This window comes from Photinus pyralis, unplaced genomic scaffold (genome assembly GCF_008802855.1).
Source record: "Photinus pyralis isolate 1611_PpyrPB1 unplaced genomic scaffold, Ppyr1.3 Ppyr1.4_LG9, whole genome shotgun sequence".
NCBI lineage: Eukaryota > Metazoa > Arthropoda > Insecta > Coleoptera > Lampyridae > Photinus > Photinus pyralis.
Genome location: NW_022170878.1, coordinates 15398636 through 15415614, shown reverse-complemented (window position 1 = coordinate 15415614; position 16979 = coordinate 15398636). Strand labels below are relative to the sequence as shown.

The 16979-nt window shown below is 37.1% G+C and overlaps 1 protein-coding gene across 6 annotated transcripts in view; it reads right to left on the bottom strand.

The window, feature by feature from the left end:
* LOC116181061 (H(+)/Cl(-) exchange transporter 5) overlaps positions 1 to 16748 on the bottom strand; it is a 36357-nt gene extending 19609 nt beyond the window's left edge. Inside the window, exons 1-2 of one of the 6 annotated variants that reach the window (XM_031501295.1) lie at positions 3088 to 3248; positions 2882 to 2971 (exon numbers count right to left, since the gene is read on the bottom strand). In XM_031501295.1, coding sequence (XP_031357155.1) covers positions 2882 to 2956 — 75 coding nt within the window. In that variant the 5' untranslated portion in view covers positions 2957 to 2971; positions 3088 to 3248. Of the gene's footprint in view, positions 1 to 2881; positions 2972 to 3032; positions 3249 to 16455 lie in introns of those variants that run through there. The other 5 variants (XM_031501296.1, XM_031501297.1, XM_031501301.1 and 2 more) reach the window with 5 other exon arrangements.
* Positions 16749 to 16979: the final 231 nt, after the last annotated feature.

The following is a 16979-nucleotide window of genomic DNA, read 5'->3' as shown; positions in this document are numbered from 1 at the left end:
TTCTTGGGACCCTTCACCATACGTCGAGAATTCTAGAGGCAAATCCACAGGTATTTGGCATCTTAGAATAAAATAATCTTTGTGTAGTCTTAGCAACTTACCAGTGAGTTGAGCGCCACCTAGTTTATTTAAGAAAATATTAACTCTCCCTGTATATAAAAAAGTACAAATCTTACATGCTGACGTGGAGTTGAAATTCCGGAGAATTCAAAATCGTCTGGGTTATTCAGAGCGTCTACTTCGGAAGGATAGTAGCGTTCTCACAGCTAAATTGTACCACGTGCAAAACGTATTGCGGAGATGAATTTAATTTCCGTTTCCCCCCGTAGGTTTTAGTCTAGAACAACTTAAGACATGCTGCAGGGGCACCTCTATAAAGTATTATTCGAGTCACTCTGTAATTGAAACAAGCCCGTTGAAGGCCCCCACCAAGAGGGGCAAATAAATAAATAATAAATAAAAGATTTTATGTTAATATCTCCAGCTATTTTCCAGGTGCGTGTCTCGAAACGAAGCCGGAACAGAAGAAAAGACAGACATTTCTTCAATGACGTTTAATTTACTTGCGCTGAAATCTTAGCAACGAGAAGGAGACCGTCAACTAGAGAAATGCACAGATGAAGGAAGGCGCCAGTGAGTCAGTGAGTGAATTTTGAATTTATACTATCCTTCACATATTTAAAGAAAAGGAGTCTTGGGCAAAAGTACATACTTAAAAGGAGAAAGGTCTGGACGAGGTACATCTATTCAACTTAAAAGTGCGGAAGTCTCAAGAACTAAGTGTCGAAGAAGGGTACTCACTACGCACAAAAGGTCAGCAAGGCAATTTAAAAAAATTGATCAGTTGATTAACGCGTATTTTGTCGTATGGAATCGATAAAAGCTCAATTTGTCATGCTTCAAATATAAGAAAAATGATTTAAAAAAACAACTCCCTTCTCTTTCTTAACCTTTTTGTAAATTTGTCGACGTATTCTGATTTTTGAATTTACTTTTGTAGAAACTGATAGCTTCTAGAATTTTCGGAATTTTCTAGTCTTTCTGATATTTGAGGAATTTTTTGGCTCTATAACCTCTCAGTTCTCTTTTTCGAATGTTTGTAACAGTTGTTTTCCTTTTTTTGTAAATTGTCATATGAGGGGTATTTTAAAATTTGACAGTTCTTCGAACTTTTCTGAATTTTTTTGATTTGGGCATTTTTATATCAGAGAAACATAATAGAGAGAAATGCAAAGTTTTTATTACTGTTCCAAATTTCTTAGAGGGAGTTAGATTCTGGATCTGTTTAATTTCCTAATCGTTTTTTTAAATTTAGTAAGTTTTTGATTTTTTGAAATTTTTCTTACATATTCCCGAATTTGAATCTTTAAGCAACGTTACACATTAGGAAAAATTCGTTAGTTTTCTGAACTGTTTCTGGAATTTTTTGAATTTCTTTTTCCGTCTTCAAAATTCTTCGATTTTGTCTATTAACTTTTTTGAATTTAACGGACATTTTTTTTTAAATTTGAATTATTGTACAAGTACAACTAATTATGCAGTCGCGAATCTCAACAAACAGAACAATCGGACGAATTCGACAAATCGAAAGAATCTATAGAGAGCTAATTGAAGAAGAACTCGAAAAACCTACCAAGAATACACGAAACTGAGCAATCCAAATAATCTTTCGAATTGAATAGATGTGATGAATCTCCGGTCACGTTATTTGTAATTTTTATTATTTTTTATAGCAGGGAATTTACATATATACAGGGTGTAGCAACTAAGACCCCTCGAATCATAATACCTTGTACTATAAGGAAAGTAGAAAAAAAACGTAGAAGCAAAATTGTGGCCAATTACTGTCGCCGTTTTTCTTAAATATTTCTGGTCACCAGTGGCGTATCAAACTTACGTTTTTTTGAAATGGATCATCCTCGGTAACATCCCATTTTTTGTACACTTTTGTAACCCTTAACTTTTACTACGTGAATTATGTGAAACTCGTAGAGGTACATTAGTATGACTCAATTAAAAAGTTAACCGCCGCCGACGCGATTTGGTTTCTCTAAAAAAAATATTCGAATCGTTAAAATGAAGGGTATAACATGTTATATAAAAAATAAGTACTCTTTTCCAATTCTTGAATAAAATATAAGGTGCTCCATTTAAAAAAAAAGTTTGATACGCCACTGGTGATCAAAACTACATAGCTTAGGGACACTCAGACTGTAACTGTTCCCCCTCAGTGTTGTCAGAGTTGTGGGGTTTGAGTCGTTCAGGGATCAAGGAAGTTGTAACGCCAAGCTTGGGTTACCTGAAGTGGCGACAATCTCGCTCGTTAGCTATCACAAGAAAACCAAAGAATCAAGGCGTTATAATAAGTCGATAACGGATTAATCACCGTCTTCTCTACAGTATTCTTTCAATAAAATATGATATGCTGGTTAGCCATTTCGCTAGAAGCTTTTTGTTTGCTACATAAACAAATTGACTGTGTTTAGTCTTAGTCTTAACATCTATGTCGAAGTGATAAATAACGAAATTCGCGCTCACGTTTTAAATTACAAATTATGCAAGTGATGAATATTTAATTATCAAATCTATCCGTTATATAAATTTAGTTCCTGTGAACACGAATAGTTCATTTAAACATAAATCGCGTAACTAAATTTATATGTTACATCCACTTTGTAACTCTAACTAATTGGGGTAGTGAGGTTTTAACCTAAAATTTAAAGCTGCTGTAGTTAAAATAGAAGTTGACAGTAGGGTGTGTGGTTAGCTATCAAAGATAAGCATACTTTCTAAGCAAATCCAGTGCAAATTACACTTTCACCTAATACAATATTGTACAACTTAAGACTAGCTTCTTTTACCACCTAGGAATTAATGTTACCTTTTTATTCATAGTCTGATATGTTGTGGTCGTATTCAAAGGTATGGAGGAACTTTTTAACGGAAATTTTTCCATGACTCACTAAGAAACCTGTAATGAAATTGCTAATTGAACACTATCTAATCTACCTTGCTTTAGTTTTACTACCTACTTTTACAATTAAGGTTAAAAAAGTGAAACTCGTAGGTAGCTTTAGTAATAATTACCGTATTTCATATCCCATCTGTGCAAAGTTGTGGAGAGGTCGCAAACTACAACGAATATCACTATTTATTTATAAACGAGACGCATTACGTTTTATCGTCGTAAGGTGAACGTCACGCTAGTTCACAATCACTGGCACTCGTTAGATAGGATTAGGAATTTCGAATTCTGTAATTGGCGACACTGATTGACTGTTTAACGATGTTAAAGTTAACAGTACGTAATGGAGGAACGCGACGACAAGATGGCGCACGGAGTCTCGTTTTATTTGCGGCTTCAGTAGCAAGCGTGACGTTTGATTGACATAGATAACATTAACCCATGAACAATTGTCAAACTTTACATCCTCTCTTGTACTTACAAATTAACAATTAACGGTGATTTTCTAATTCTAGTTGCTCTGATTCTCATTATTCCTATAATTTTTTCTTTATTCTCAAACTGTTTTATGCAATTGATTGTTAACACATGTGAAGTCTTTTGTTTCGTGTAAATCCAAATAGGGGCAGTCTGTTGAGAACAGCCGTCGACAGATAAGGGCATATTTTCAATAATTAACAGGGGGTTGGATTTTTATAAATATGTAGATGACATAAACCACTAATTGCCCTAGTTAATTAGTTATCTTAAACAAATCTTTTTAGGTACAAGTCCGTAAAGGATTTTTTTTTAATTACAATAAAGTGCTGTAGGTGCAGGCTGTTTCACGCAAACCGTTAGGTACCTAAAAGTGTTCAGACTCCTACTAATAATTTAAATCTGAATACCAACATACTTTTCTATGTTCTATCGAAGAAAATTGATATCTAGGTCGCTTCACTTCCGTTTTTACCGGATATGGATAGCAACGTTCTTATTTTAAATAGAACACCCTGTATTTTATTGCATTTTCGAAATCTACATGAAAATCTACGTCGTTTGGTACCACATTTTCCTATACCCAGCGTCAAAGGTTTTCAAGTTATTCAAGATTTTTCACGTTTCTTTAGCGCCAAGTCGTATCTACCAGGGAGTGCAATACCAGGATCGCGGGATCCCGAAATACCGGGATCCCGCAGCCTTTTTGCGGGATTAATCCCGTACGTAAATGAAGCGGAATCCCGCGGGATTTGCGGGATTGCAGAATTTATCGACAAAGAGCTTACCACCATCAGAGCTGGGCAGTATTCGATTTTGTAAATACTTTTTAGCGCATTTCCACAAAAATAAAATAAAAATGCGCTATTGTGGCCACTTTGTCCGTCCGTCCGTCCGTCCGTCCGCTCGTTTTGCGACGCTACTAGTTCTTTATCTTAAGAGCTATTGTTCTACTTTTTCGCTATTTGGTTCGTTATGGTGTCGAGTCTTGTACCAAGGAAGGAATTTTTTCTGTACCGCTTACAAAAAAAGTTATTGTAAAAAAAACAAAAACCGTTTTTTACATGTTCCATAATTTTACACTTTTGCCGTTTATTAACGATCCTAGAGATCGTTTATTTTTTGCATTGCTGTCTGTCGTCTGCCTGTTGGTCTGTCCGTCTGTTCCTTTGTCTGTCTGTCCATCTATCCGTCCGTGTGAACGATAACTTTGTTTAGAAATGTTCGATCGCTTTTACATCTCCGTTAGTTATGAACTGAATTGTATGAAATTCGAGCCATATAATACGCAATGCCAAAAGTTGAATCGAATCGATTCAAAATTCACAGTGCCCTTTTCGCATCTCGACCATTTATAAACCGAATTGCAAAATTTTTTACTTATAAAAGCATTTGAATGAAATTTGATACATAGGCACTTGGGATAAAGGAAAATCAAACGCCAATTTCAAAATTTGGTTTTGCGCATGCGCAGTGCCAACTTTTTTATTTATGGAAGAATTTAAACGAAATTTGATACATAGGCACTTGGGATAAAGGAAAATCAAACGCCAATTTCAAAATTTGGTTTTGCGCATGCGCAGTGCCAACTTTTTATTTATGGAAGAATTTAAATGAAATTTGATACATAGGCACTTGGAATAAAGGAAAATCTAGCGCCAGTTTCAAAATTTTATTTTGCGCATGCGCAGTGCCAACTTTTTTATCTATGGAAGCATTTAAGTGAAATTTGATATTTAGGCGCTTGGAACAAAGGAAAATCTAACATTAGTTTCAAAATTTAGGTTTGCGCATGCGCAGTTCCAACTTTCTTATTTAGAAAAGCATTGAAATGAAATTCTTCTCATAAACTGACATTGAAGTAGCACGACAAAAATAGATTGCCCATGTGCAACGCTATCTTTCATATTTGTGGACGGATTTTTACGATTTTATAGAAGTTGCATCTTACAAATGGGAAATGAATGCAAGTGGAAATGCGCTTTATGTAAATCGTTTACGATTACTTTTTAACTTGTTAGTATTCAAATCCTTTAAAGTATTCAAATACTTGTAATTAAATACTTTTATGGAAACAGTATTTGTATTTGTAACTCAAATACTTTCACAAATATTTAGTATCTATTCGAATACTTCGCAAGGTATTCGAATACTTTGAGAAGTATTCGAATACTTCGCAGGTCACATTCTATAAGAAAAATTTTTTTTTCGGGTCGATCTGAGAATTTTTTTTGCGGGCCTCAAAAAAAGGCAGTGTTTTACCTTCCTTTTTTACCAAAAATCGTCTGCACCAAAATTTCTCGGGAAAACACTTTTTCCTATTAATTTTGGTGCGTAGAATCCAAAACAATTCGTACTTTTTCGATCAGACTTCTCAATCAAAAGTTATAGACTATAAACCAATTTCGAAAAAAAATTCAAAGGGCTGTAACTTTTGAACTAGTAGCCCAATCTTGGAACTGTTTGAAATTATGGATTCTACAGGCCACATATTTTTTTTCCGGGTCGATCTGAGACAATTTTTTTTCGGGCCTCAAAAAAAAGGCAGTATATAACCTTCCTTTTTTACCAAAAATTGACTGCACCAAAATTTCTCGGGAAAACACTTTTTCTTATTAATTTTGGTGCGTAGAATCCAAAACAATTCGTACCTTTTCGATCAGACTTCTCAATCAAAAGTTATAGACTAGAAACCAATTTCGAAAGAAAATTCAAAGGGCTGTAACTTTTGAACTAGTAGCCCAATCTTGAAACTGTTTGAAATTATGGATTCTACAGGCCACATTCTATAAGAAAATTGTTTTTCCGGGTCGATCTGAGACAATTTTTTTTTCGGGGCTCAAAAAAAGGCAGTGTATAACCTTCCTTTTTTTTTACCAAAAATCGACTGCACCAAAATTTCTCGGGAAAACACTTTTTCTTATTAATTTTGGTGCGTAGAATCCAAAACAATTCGTACTTTTTCGATTAGACTCCTCAATCAAAAGTTATAGACTAGAAACCAATTTCGAAAAAAAATTCAGAGGGCTGTAACTTTTGCAATAGTAGCCCAATCTTGGAACTTTTTGAAATTATGGACTCTACAGGCCACATTCTATAAGAAATTTTTTTTCCGGGTCGATCTGGGACAATCATTTTTTCGGGCCTCAAAAAAAGGAGTGTATAACCTTCCCTTTTTACCAAAAATCGACTGCACAACAATTTCTCTGGAAACCACTTTTTCTTATTAATTTTGGTGCGTAGAATCCAAAACAATTCGTACGTTTTAGATTAGACCTCTCAATAAAAGGTTATGGACAAAAAACAAATTTCGAAAAAAAATTCAAAGGCTATAACTTTTGGTCTAATAGCCCAATCTTGGAACTGTTTGAAATTATGGATTCTACAGGCCACATTCTATAAGAAAATTTGTTTTCCGGGTCGATCTGAGACAATTTTTTTTTCGGGGCTCAAAAAAAGGCAGTGTATAACCTTCCTTTTTTACCAAAAATCGACTACAACAAAATTTCTCGGGAAAACACTTTTTCTTATTAATTTGGGTGCGTAGAATCCAAAACAATTCGTACTTTTTCGATCAGACTTCTCAATCAAAAGTTATAGACTAAAAACCAATTTCGAAAAAAATTCAAAGGGCTGTAACTTTTGAACTAGTAGCCCAATCTTGGAACTGTTTGAAATTATGGATTCTAAAGGCCACATTCTATAAGAAAATTTTTTTTCCGGGTCGATCTGAGACAATTTTTTTTCGGGGCTCAAAAAAAGGCAGTGTATAACCTTCCTTTTTACCAAAAATCGACTACACCAAAATTTCTCGGGAAAACACTTTTTCTTATTAATTTTGGGGCGTAGAATCCAAAACAATTCTTACTTTTTTGATCAGACTTCTCAATCAAAAGTTATAGACTAGAAACCAATTTCGAAAGAAAATTCAAAGGGCTGTAACTTTTGAACTAGTAGCTCAATCTTGGAACTGTTTAAAATTATGGATTCTACAGGCCACATTCTATAAGAAAATTTTTTTCCGGGTCGATCTGAGACAATTTTTTTTTCGGGGCTCAAAAAAAGGCAGTTATTTACCTTCCTTTTTTACCAAAAATCGTCTGCACCAAATTTCTCGGGAAAACACTTTTTCTTATTAATTTTGGTGCGTAGAATCCAAAACAATTCGTACTTTTTCGATTAGACTCCTCAATCAAAAGTTATAGACTAGAAACCAATTTCGAAAAAAAATTCAAAGGGCTGAAACTTTTGATCTAGTAGCCCAATCTTGGAACTGTTTGAAATTATGGATTCTACTGGCCATATTTTATAAGAAATTTTTTTTTCCGGGTCGATCTGAGACAATTTTTTTTGCGGGCCTCAAAAAAAGGCAGTGTATAATCTTCCTTTTTACCAAAAATCGTCTACACCAAAATCTATCGGGAAAACACTTTTTTTTATTAATTTTGGTGCGTAGAATCCAAAACAATTCGCACGTTTTAGATTAGAGCTCTCAATAAAAAGTTATGGACAAAAAACAAATTTCGAAAAAAAATTCAAAGGCTGAAACTTTTGATCCAGTAGCCCAATCTTGGAACTGTTTGAAATTATGGATTCTACAGGCCACATTCTATAAGAAATGTTTTTTTCCGGATCGATCTGAGACAATTTTTTTTTCGGGGCCCAAAAAAAGGCAGTGTTTTACCTTCCTTTTTTTACCAAAAATCGACTGCACCAAACAAAAACCAATTTCAAAAGAAAATTCAAAGGGCTGTAACTTTTGAACTAGTAGCCCAATCTTGGAACTGTTTGAAATTATGAATTCTACGGGCCACATTCTATAAGAAAATTTTTTTCCGGGTCGATCTGGGACATTTTTTTTGCGGGCCTCAAAAAAAGGCAGTGTATAACCTTCCTTTTTTACAAAAAATCGACTGCACCAAAATTTCTCGGGAAAACACTTTTTCTTATTAATTTTGGTGCGTAGAATCCAAAACAATTCGTACTTTTTCGATCAGACTTCTCAATCAAATAAAAACGAATTATTTGGGGGTGTAGAGTGCGCCAGCAAGTTCCTAAGCGATTGGAAACACGCACCCTGGCACAGTATATCCTCTATAACAGTAATTCCACTCGCCTCCGGATATACTGTGACTCTGTGCTAATTACTACAGAAGAAACAACAAGTTCCGGAGGTTTTATTTTTTATTTTATTTTATACACACGCTCACCGCCTATACTGATGCGGATTGAGCGAGTAGGTAATGCCATCGATAGGAAGTCATACACAGGATTCTCTTTTCGGTTCGGTAATTCGACGATTTCCTGAGAGAGATCGAAGCAGAAGTCTGTGGCGCTGTCCAGTTCCGATACGTAACTATCAGCGAGGCCTGCGATGATAACCAGGGTGCGCAGCCGTTTTCCGCGAATCCAATAACCATAAAAGATCTAAGATAAATATGTAGGCAGAATTGACATGATTTTTTTACGAAAGGATTATGTGCGATCAAACATGATAAGTTGTGTAAGTGTTTGAGTTAGATCAATACCCATTAAAATGAAGGGTTCCGATAGAACAATGGATGAATAAACTGGACAGCTTGTTTGCGGAACAAATTTATTAAACACTCGGTGCACTAATTCTACTTATAAGCCTATCCCTTATTACGCGTGGTTGCTTTCGCCCACCATCTGGTCACAGCCCTCGCGCTTCTTCTCCACGTCTTTCCAAACGCAATCCGTATTCCCCTGTGGAATTCGCCCAAGAAGACCAGGCCGCTGACGAAGTATCCCAAAAGTAGGATGTAAAATACCGTTTGCAGGTGCTCCAAGTTGAGCGCCGTCGCTTGCATGGGCTTGGGCGGAGCGTAGATGCTCGCTTCCGGTATTAGGCGCCTTTCCGTGGCCGAATCGTCGAACTTGTAAGGTTGCAATCCGAATTCCTTATACAGCAGGAGAAATCGATTGATCGTGTCGACAAATGGGGAATTCTTGGGGAAGATGTAGGCTCGGTGGCCCGGAATCCACGTCTCGTCTAATTTGTAAAACACGTTTTTTCCAAATTTGTTTCTGGTCCGCCGGGCGATAATAGTCGCGGATGCTAGCGAGGTGCAGCAGTACGCGTTCTTTGTATTTCCCCCCAAAGCCATTCGCAGGATTTCGCTTTTTTTGACAAAGACGAACTGCTTCGGACGCCACGTGCTCGAGCGCTCCGCAACGTCTTCGTCGTGCACGTAAACGGGTAGTCCCGATTGGGACAGCTGAAGTAGTGTCGCGAGTTTGTCCTGGCGTGGTGGTTGAACGAGCACGCCGAGCAGGGAACCTTGGAGTAAGTCGCTGACGGTGAACGCGAGCAGAAGGCAGAACATGAATAGGGACTTCTTCAAAGGAATGGCGCGGCGATATTCGATCGATGGTACGTTGGTCATTAATCGCACTGTTTGGAAGAGTGCGTTTTCCTTGGGGGCCAAGGAGTACCAGCGAAAGGCAATGGTGTCCATCATCATGATTGCCAGTGTTACAACGGTGCAGCTTGCTAGTATGCACAACCAAAGTTTAGGGTTGAACACCATGAAGAGGTTTAGGTACATTGGAATGCTGTTGATCATCGGGATTACAAATACATATCCGTCTATTTCATAGGGATAGGTAAATTGAAGCTGGGGATTATCCAAAGTAAGACTGCAGTAAAGGAATTGTGTGACTAATCCACAGTCGAGCCGCTCGGCGATGATGTCGTTGTTTAACGCTGAGTAAGAGTCATTGTAGCCGTGGTGCACCTTCAAGGACGCGTTTAGGCGTTTGAGTATGCTTCTCATAATCGTCATTTCCGTGCTGTACAGCTCGCCGTTTTCACCATACACTGCTCGAGGCTGATCTTCTACGACACCCCCTTTCAGCTGATAACCCTTCATGTTCATCAATTTATTGGAGAACATTCCACTGTAATCGCTCGTCCAATTGGAAACCGCCCTCGTAAAGGGATTGTAGCCGAACACCACCAAGTCGGGTACGTAACGCACGTAGAAAAGGTTGAGAATGTGCTTGGACCAAAAGATGTCGCCGGTGCTTTTCAGCCAAGCCAAGTTCTTCAGCTCTTCGGCAATTAAGAAGAAGAAATAGGCCTGAGGAACAAAAAATGAAAACCTCCTCAAGCTTTCCAGTACGCCATGGACACGTTCAGCGCTGTCAAGGACCGCGATGACAACGTCACCTCGCGAAGGGGACCTTCCCAACTCATCCGCGTACACGTCGACCGCAACCACCGGCACCAGGCGAACGTATTCGGCAATGGCGTTCGCAACGTCGGAGGCAACCGGGCCCGGACCCGCAGAGGCAATCACCATCGTCCAGTATTCGTTTTTGAAAGTGGCCTGGATGTGATCGAGCAACCTTTTTAGTCCGTCATTTACGAGACTACCTTCAGCTAAACGCAGCAAATAAAAAATCGCGCACATCATTGCATATCGTTTCATCTTTGTATTCTGACGCATATACGTGTAGGCACTACCTTTAATGTGACCTAATCGATAAAAAAATGTGTCATTATCCTTAATGTATCTAGGAAATTGACGTTAAGTTTTCTGCTTTTAGTTCGAGATATTATTTCGGGGAGTAATTGCTTATAAAGAGGGAAAAGATCAATTTTTCAGGGTATGTACATTTTGGACTAATTGTACAAATTTCGAATGTAGGTTAAATGTACCAATTATAGCTACCCTTCCCAATATTCTCGACAGTGGTCTTAAAATGTTTGACTTCAAATGTGTTTGATTAGATACATGCTGTAGATTGAGATAGGTCCACTCGGTGCTAGTAGTGAGTAGAGTAAGGGAAGAAAAGTAGTCATGGACCACCATGTGTTTTCTACGCGGCAACATAATTTCATTTGTTTGTGCTTCAAACTTAAATAATCTGCCGCTTTAAATAATTGTATAGAGCTCATTTACACAATTGCGCAAATCGCAACTAACAATAACACTTCTCTATTCCGATGCGCATCACTTGATCAGTTACATCTCACGCTTCCCCGCCGCCATACTTCCACACCTTATCTCACATTCCATTCTAAAAGTATCTCGCTAAAGATACATATTTTTTCCAAATAGGTGTAACAGAAATTTATATTGAAGAACGTGGCCCGTTTTTTTGTGGTATTAATAAAAGACTAGAATTTGAGGCGTACCGTTGTAATTTGTTTTGTGAACTGTTTTGTGAATTGTTTTCTCTTCCACTAACAGTTTGCAAAATACTAACTCCAAAATTACGACACTTTCATATTGGCGCGTCTCAGAAACAAACTTTTTACTCCCTTAGTAAACTGAAGACATTTATTATAAGTAAACACCGAAATCCCACAACCCCTAAAAAGAATAACCCTATTTAACCCAAAAAAAAATGTCTCTGCTAGCCAGGTACTTGATTTTTTATCGTAATAAACAATATAATGATTAATTTTCAATAAACAAATTTCACTCATAACAAACGCAATCGAAGTAATACAAAACGCAGCAAATTTATAACAATGCGCTGCTTATTTTACGGCACGTTTGTAAATGGAAAGTTTACACTTTACCTTAAGCCAATTGTTAATATCATTGCCTTCGTATGATTTATTCGCGATACTCGCCTGGTATAATTTTATAGCACCGTTTGCTCACCATCAGTTAATTGTTGAAACGGCGATTCATTTATTTCGCGTATTACTAACACTTTATTTGGCGCAGAATAACCAATTGCGCGTACTGCGGTTTTTACACTTTAATTCAATTGTTTGCCCTTCAAACTTAAATGATCTGCCGCTTCAAATAATTGTATATCGCCGATTTACACGATTGCGCAAATTTAACGCAACTAACACTAACACTTATCTATTCCGATGCGCATCACTTGATCAGTTACATCTCACGCTTACACACCTTATCTCACATTCCATTCTAAAAGTATCTCGCTAAAGATACATATTTTTTCCAAATAAGTGTAACAGAAATTTATATTGAAGAACGTGGCCCGTTTTTTTGTGGTATTATAAAGACTAGAATTTCAGGCGTACCGTTGAAATTTGTTTTGTGAACTTTCGTGACGGCCGACCAAGAACGTTGCGCCGTATTCGGGTTGTTATTGTTAGCGATAAATGAGTGGTTTTCTATCGTAATCTTTCTCAATCGCGCAAATCAAAAACAGAAAGATACATTTGCCCCAAATAAGTCTACGAGTGCAATACGTATTTCAAACCGGGCGTAAGTTGAGGAATTTACACTATTATCAGTCAAAGCGCACCTTGACTTAAGAAAAGATGTCCGGGAAAGAAATGTTTTCAATCTGGGAGAAACGTAGGCGACTCGATTTACGCGTTTCGGGCCGTTGTACATTGCCCAACTTCATATACCATAAATACGAACTTCGACCTAGGGGAATCCTGAATTCAGACAATGTCTGCGGGAATCGATGCAATTTTAGGGGAAGATTTAGCGTAAAAAATGTGGTTAATTCCAATTCAATTGAGCTAGTCTATGCAACTCTTTTTTTTTGATAAAATTTAAAGTAATTAGTTCAAATGTTGTAACTACCCGGATAGCGACAGGGAAGAGGATAGGAGGGTAAGAAGCGTGATTTGGAGTTAGAAAGTAAAAGAAAAAAAAACGGAGAATCTGGGGGAAAGAGAGTGTTTTTTGCGTTAAAAATTTTGTATACAGGGTGTCTCAAGTATAAGGTATGACATTGGCATTCATTTTTTTAACGAACATTCTGCCGGCTACTCATAATTAGATTTTCTTTCTTCTGTTGAGGGCCCAGAACAAGAGAGGAACAATAAATTAAAAAAATAAATAAATAAATAATAAAATAAATTAAATTAAATTTCATAAAAATTTGTGGAGCCGTTTCGGAGTAGTACGGCCACAAACTCGGTGATTTTTATGTATTAGATGAGCAAAATTGCATGTATACCGTTTCGTACGGATAGTAGGCGCGAATCATGTTATTAACGATGATTATTACCAAGGTATGGAGTATGTCCATGTCTCATAAAGGAACTGCAATTACCAAAAACGCTGACCTTGTCCTAGGGTAGTATCTTCATCATCATGTTTTCAAATAATACCGATTAGAGGTCTTAAAACTTTTTTTTGTATTTCTTACCGAGTTAAAACACCGTAAATCATTCAAGTTTTCATTGCCGGAAAGAGTTTTCTTTTGAAATGGTTACCATCTACAATGAAACAGAGAGAAAAAAAGCCAGAAAATTAAAAAAGAGCGGGGTTTGGAGGGAGAAGCTAACAGCAATAGAGAAGATAAAGGCAGGAAGAGAGACGGGAGGGGGGTTACAAACACAAACAACAGAAGAAAATATAAAAACCAAAGAAAAATGGAGAACACGAACATGAAAATGATATTCTGGAATGTAGCAGAAGCAGCTGCGGTAAAGACGCGCTCAATTCTGGAAGTTTTTAAGAGGATAGGATGTCGTGGGGATGGTCGATTCTGGGATAGAACAAAAGAATTGGGAGTAAATAAGGTACGGGATGAAATCGAAGCAATTTGCGAAGAAGGACCATATAAAGGGACTAGCAAACGAGACATATATTAGCAGGGATGAAAAGGGGTGGGAGAATGGGGGATCAAACAAAAAAAGAGGAAGGGATATGATAGGGATACCAATATACATTAGAGAATGAATGGAAATGAAATAGAAAATGTGGTAGATGAAAGATAGAAGCCTCATCGGCTAATATCGGGGGGGGGGGGGCAGAACAGGAATTAAAGGAAAATGGGTAAAGATGGGTGCAACAAAGAGGGAGAGGTGTTGGAATTAATCAGAAGAGAGAGGTTGGAGAATTTTAAACGAAAATATGGAGAGGAATAGGGACGGGCAATTTCATTTGAGGAAAAGAGATGTCCGTAATTGGTTAAACAATAGTAAATTCAAAAATACTAAAGAAATGGATGAATTTAAGATAGGAACAAGGATAGAATCGGATCACGAACCGATGGAACTGAGTCCAAAAGGGAAGATGGGAAGAGCAAGAAATGAAAAGACGAAGAGAGATACAGTTATGGACAAGGAGAACAAATTGGAGGGAACAAGAAAAGAGATAGAGAGCAGAAAATAAAAACACTGAAGAAAGGGAAAGTGACAGAGAAAGACGAGATAGGTGTATTTAATTAATAAGAAAAAGTGTTTTCCCGATAAATTTTGGTGTAGTAGATTTTTGGTAAATAAGGGAGGTTATACACTGCCTTTTTTTGAGGCCCGAAAAAAAAATTGTCTCAGATCGACCCGGAAAAAAAATTTTCTTATAGAATGTGGCCTGTAGAATCCATAATTTCAAACAGTTCCAAGATTGGGATACTAGTTCAAATGTTACAGCCCTTTGAATTTTTTTTCGAAATTGGTTTCTAGTCTATAACTTTTGATTGAGAAGTCTAATCGAAAAAGTACGAATTGTTTTGGATTCTAAGCACCAAAATTAATAAGAAAAAGTGTTTTCCCGAGAAATTTTGGTGTAGTTGATTTTTGGTAAACAAGGAAGGTTATACACTGCCTTTTTTTGAGCCCCGAAAAAAAAATTGTCTCAGATCGACCCGGAAAAAAATTTTCTTATAGAATGTGGCCTATAGAATCCATAATTTCAAACAGTTCCAAGATTGGGCTACTACTTCAAAAGTTACACCCCTTTGAATTTTCTTTTGAAATTGGTTTCTAGTCAATAACTTTTGATTGAGAAGTCTGATCGAAAAAGTCCGAATTGTTTTGGATTCTACGCACCAAAATTAATAAGAAAAAGTGTTTTCCCGAGAAATTTTGGTGCAGTCGATTTTTGGTAAAAAAGGAAGGTTATACACTGCCTTTTTTTGAGCCCCGAAAAAAAATTGTCTCAGATCGACCCGGAAAAAAATTTTCTTATAGAATGTGGCCTGTAGAATCCATAATTTCAAACAGTTCCAAGATTGGGCTACTAGTTCAAAAGTTACAGCCCTTTGAATTTTCTTTCGAAATTGGTTTCTAGTCTATAACTTTTGATTGAGAAGTCTGATCGAAAAAGTACGAATTGTTTTGGATTCTACGCACCAAAATTAATAAGAAAAAGTGTTTTCCCGAGAAATTTTGGTGCAGTCGATTTTTGGTAAAAAAGGAAGGTTATACACTGCCTTTTTTTGAGCCCGCAAAAAAATTGTCTCAGATCGACCCGGAAAAAATTTTTCTTATAGAATGTGGCCTGTAGAATCCATAATTTCAAACAGTTCCAAGATTGGGCTACTAGTTCAAAAGTTAGAGCCCTTTGAATTTTCTTTTGAAATTGGTTTCTAGTCTATAGCTTTTGATTGAGAAGTCTGATCGAAAAGGTTAAGTATTCAAATACTATGCGAAGTATTCGAATACTTCTCAAAGTATTCAAATACCTTGCGAAGTATTCGAATACTAAATGTTTGTGAAAGTATGTGAGTTACAAATACAAATACTGCTTCCATACAAGTATTTAATTACAAAGTATTTAAATACTTTAAAGGATTTGAATACTAAAAAGTATTTACAAAATCGAATACTGCCCAGCTCTGCTGGCAGGTCTATTAACGGGGACGGTCGAATAAAAAGAGGAAGACCTGCATATACTGTTTCATTTTGAGGTGTATAATACTTCAGGACACAGTTTTCTGGGGAGAAGGAAGATTCGCCCAGTAATTCTTCAAAAAGCTCCTCCCAAGAGCATTTTAGATTTTTTCAAACACATGGGAGTCTTAAAGATAAACGCCCCAAGGTAGGGGTCAACTAGGAGTTTAAATAATGTAGACCCACATTTGGATATCAAGAGCAACACCATGAAGATTAGATTAGATTAGGTGCGACCTTGAGCCTAAATACTTTCAAAAAACTTTGGCGGTGAGCCGACAAAAGGAAATGGCGTATTAATAAAACCGCAAAGGTTGTAGACCTAAACCAAGAAGACTGTTCCCAAAATACGATTAAATTTGGCAACAAATGTCCCACGACCTTTGCCTTTGGCGTATCACCATAAACAATACGTACAACTTACCTTGGATTCAAGATCAGAAATGGCAACATACTTCACATACGGCGACGGTACCCTTTTCATGTGTCCCAAAAAAAACGGCAAAACTGACGCGTATCACTAACACCCACTTTTGTTTAATACGCACATGAGCGAAACTTGTTTACTAAAAGGCACCAACTGAGCGATTATTTAGTGTAGACGAATCGACCTCGGATAATAAACTGATTGGCTATTAGAAATCAAAATAACAGAAAACCTGGTCCGTCCAAAGCTGTACACAGTTGCGTTGGCATTTCCGTTTCGGATAGCTTATCTCCGCAAGTGAAATGTCATTAACGCTCTTTATTTATGGGGTCTATTGCGTCATTGAGTACGTACACATGCAAATATCGTTTGTTATTTACAAATTGCGAGAGTACCGGGTACCATTGGAGAATGAACGAACATAGTAACATCGCATCAGTACGACTGGGTACTGGTTCACTTCCAAAAGATGTCAGGACGTTTTTTAGATTCCCTTGGTTGAGTTTGTGAACACTCCGAAC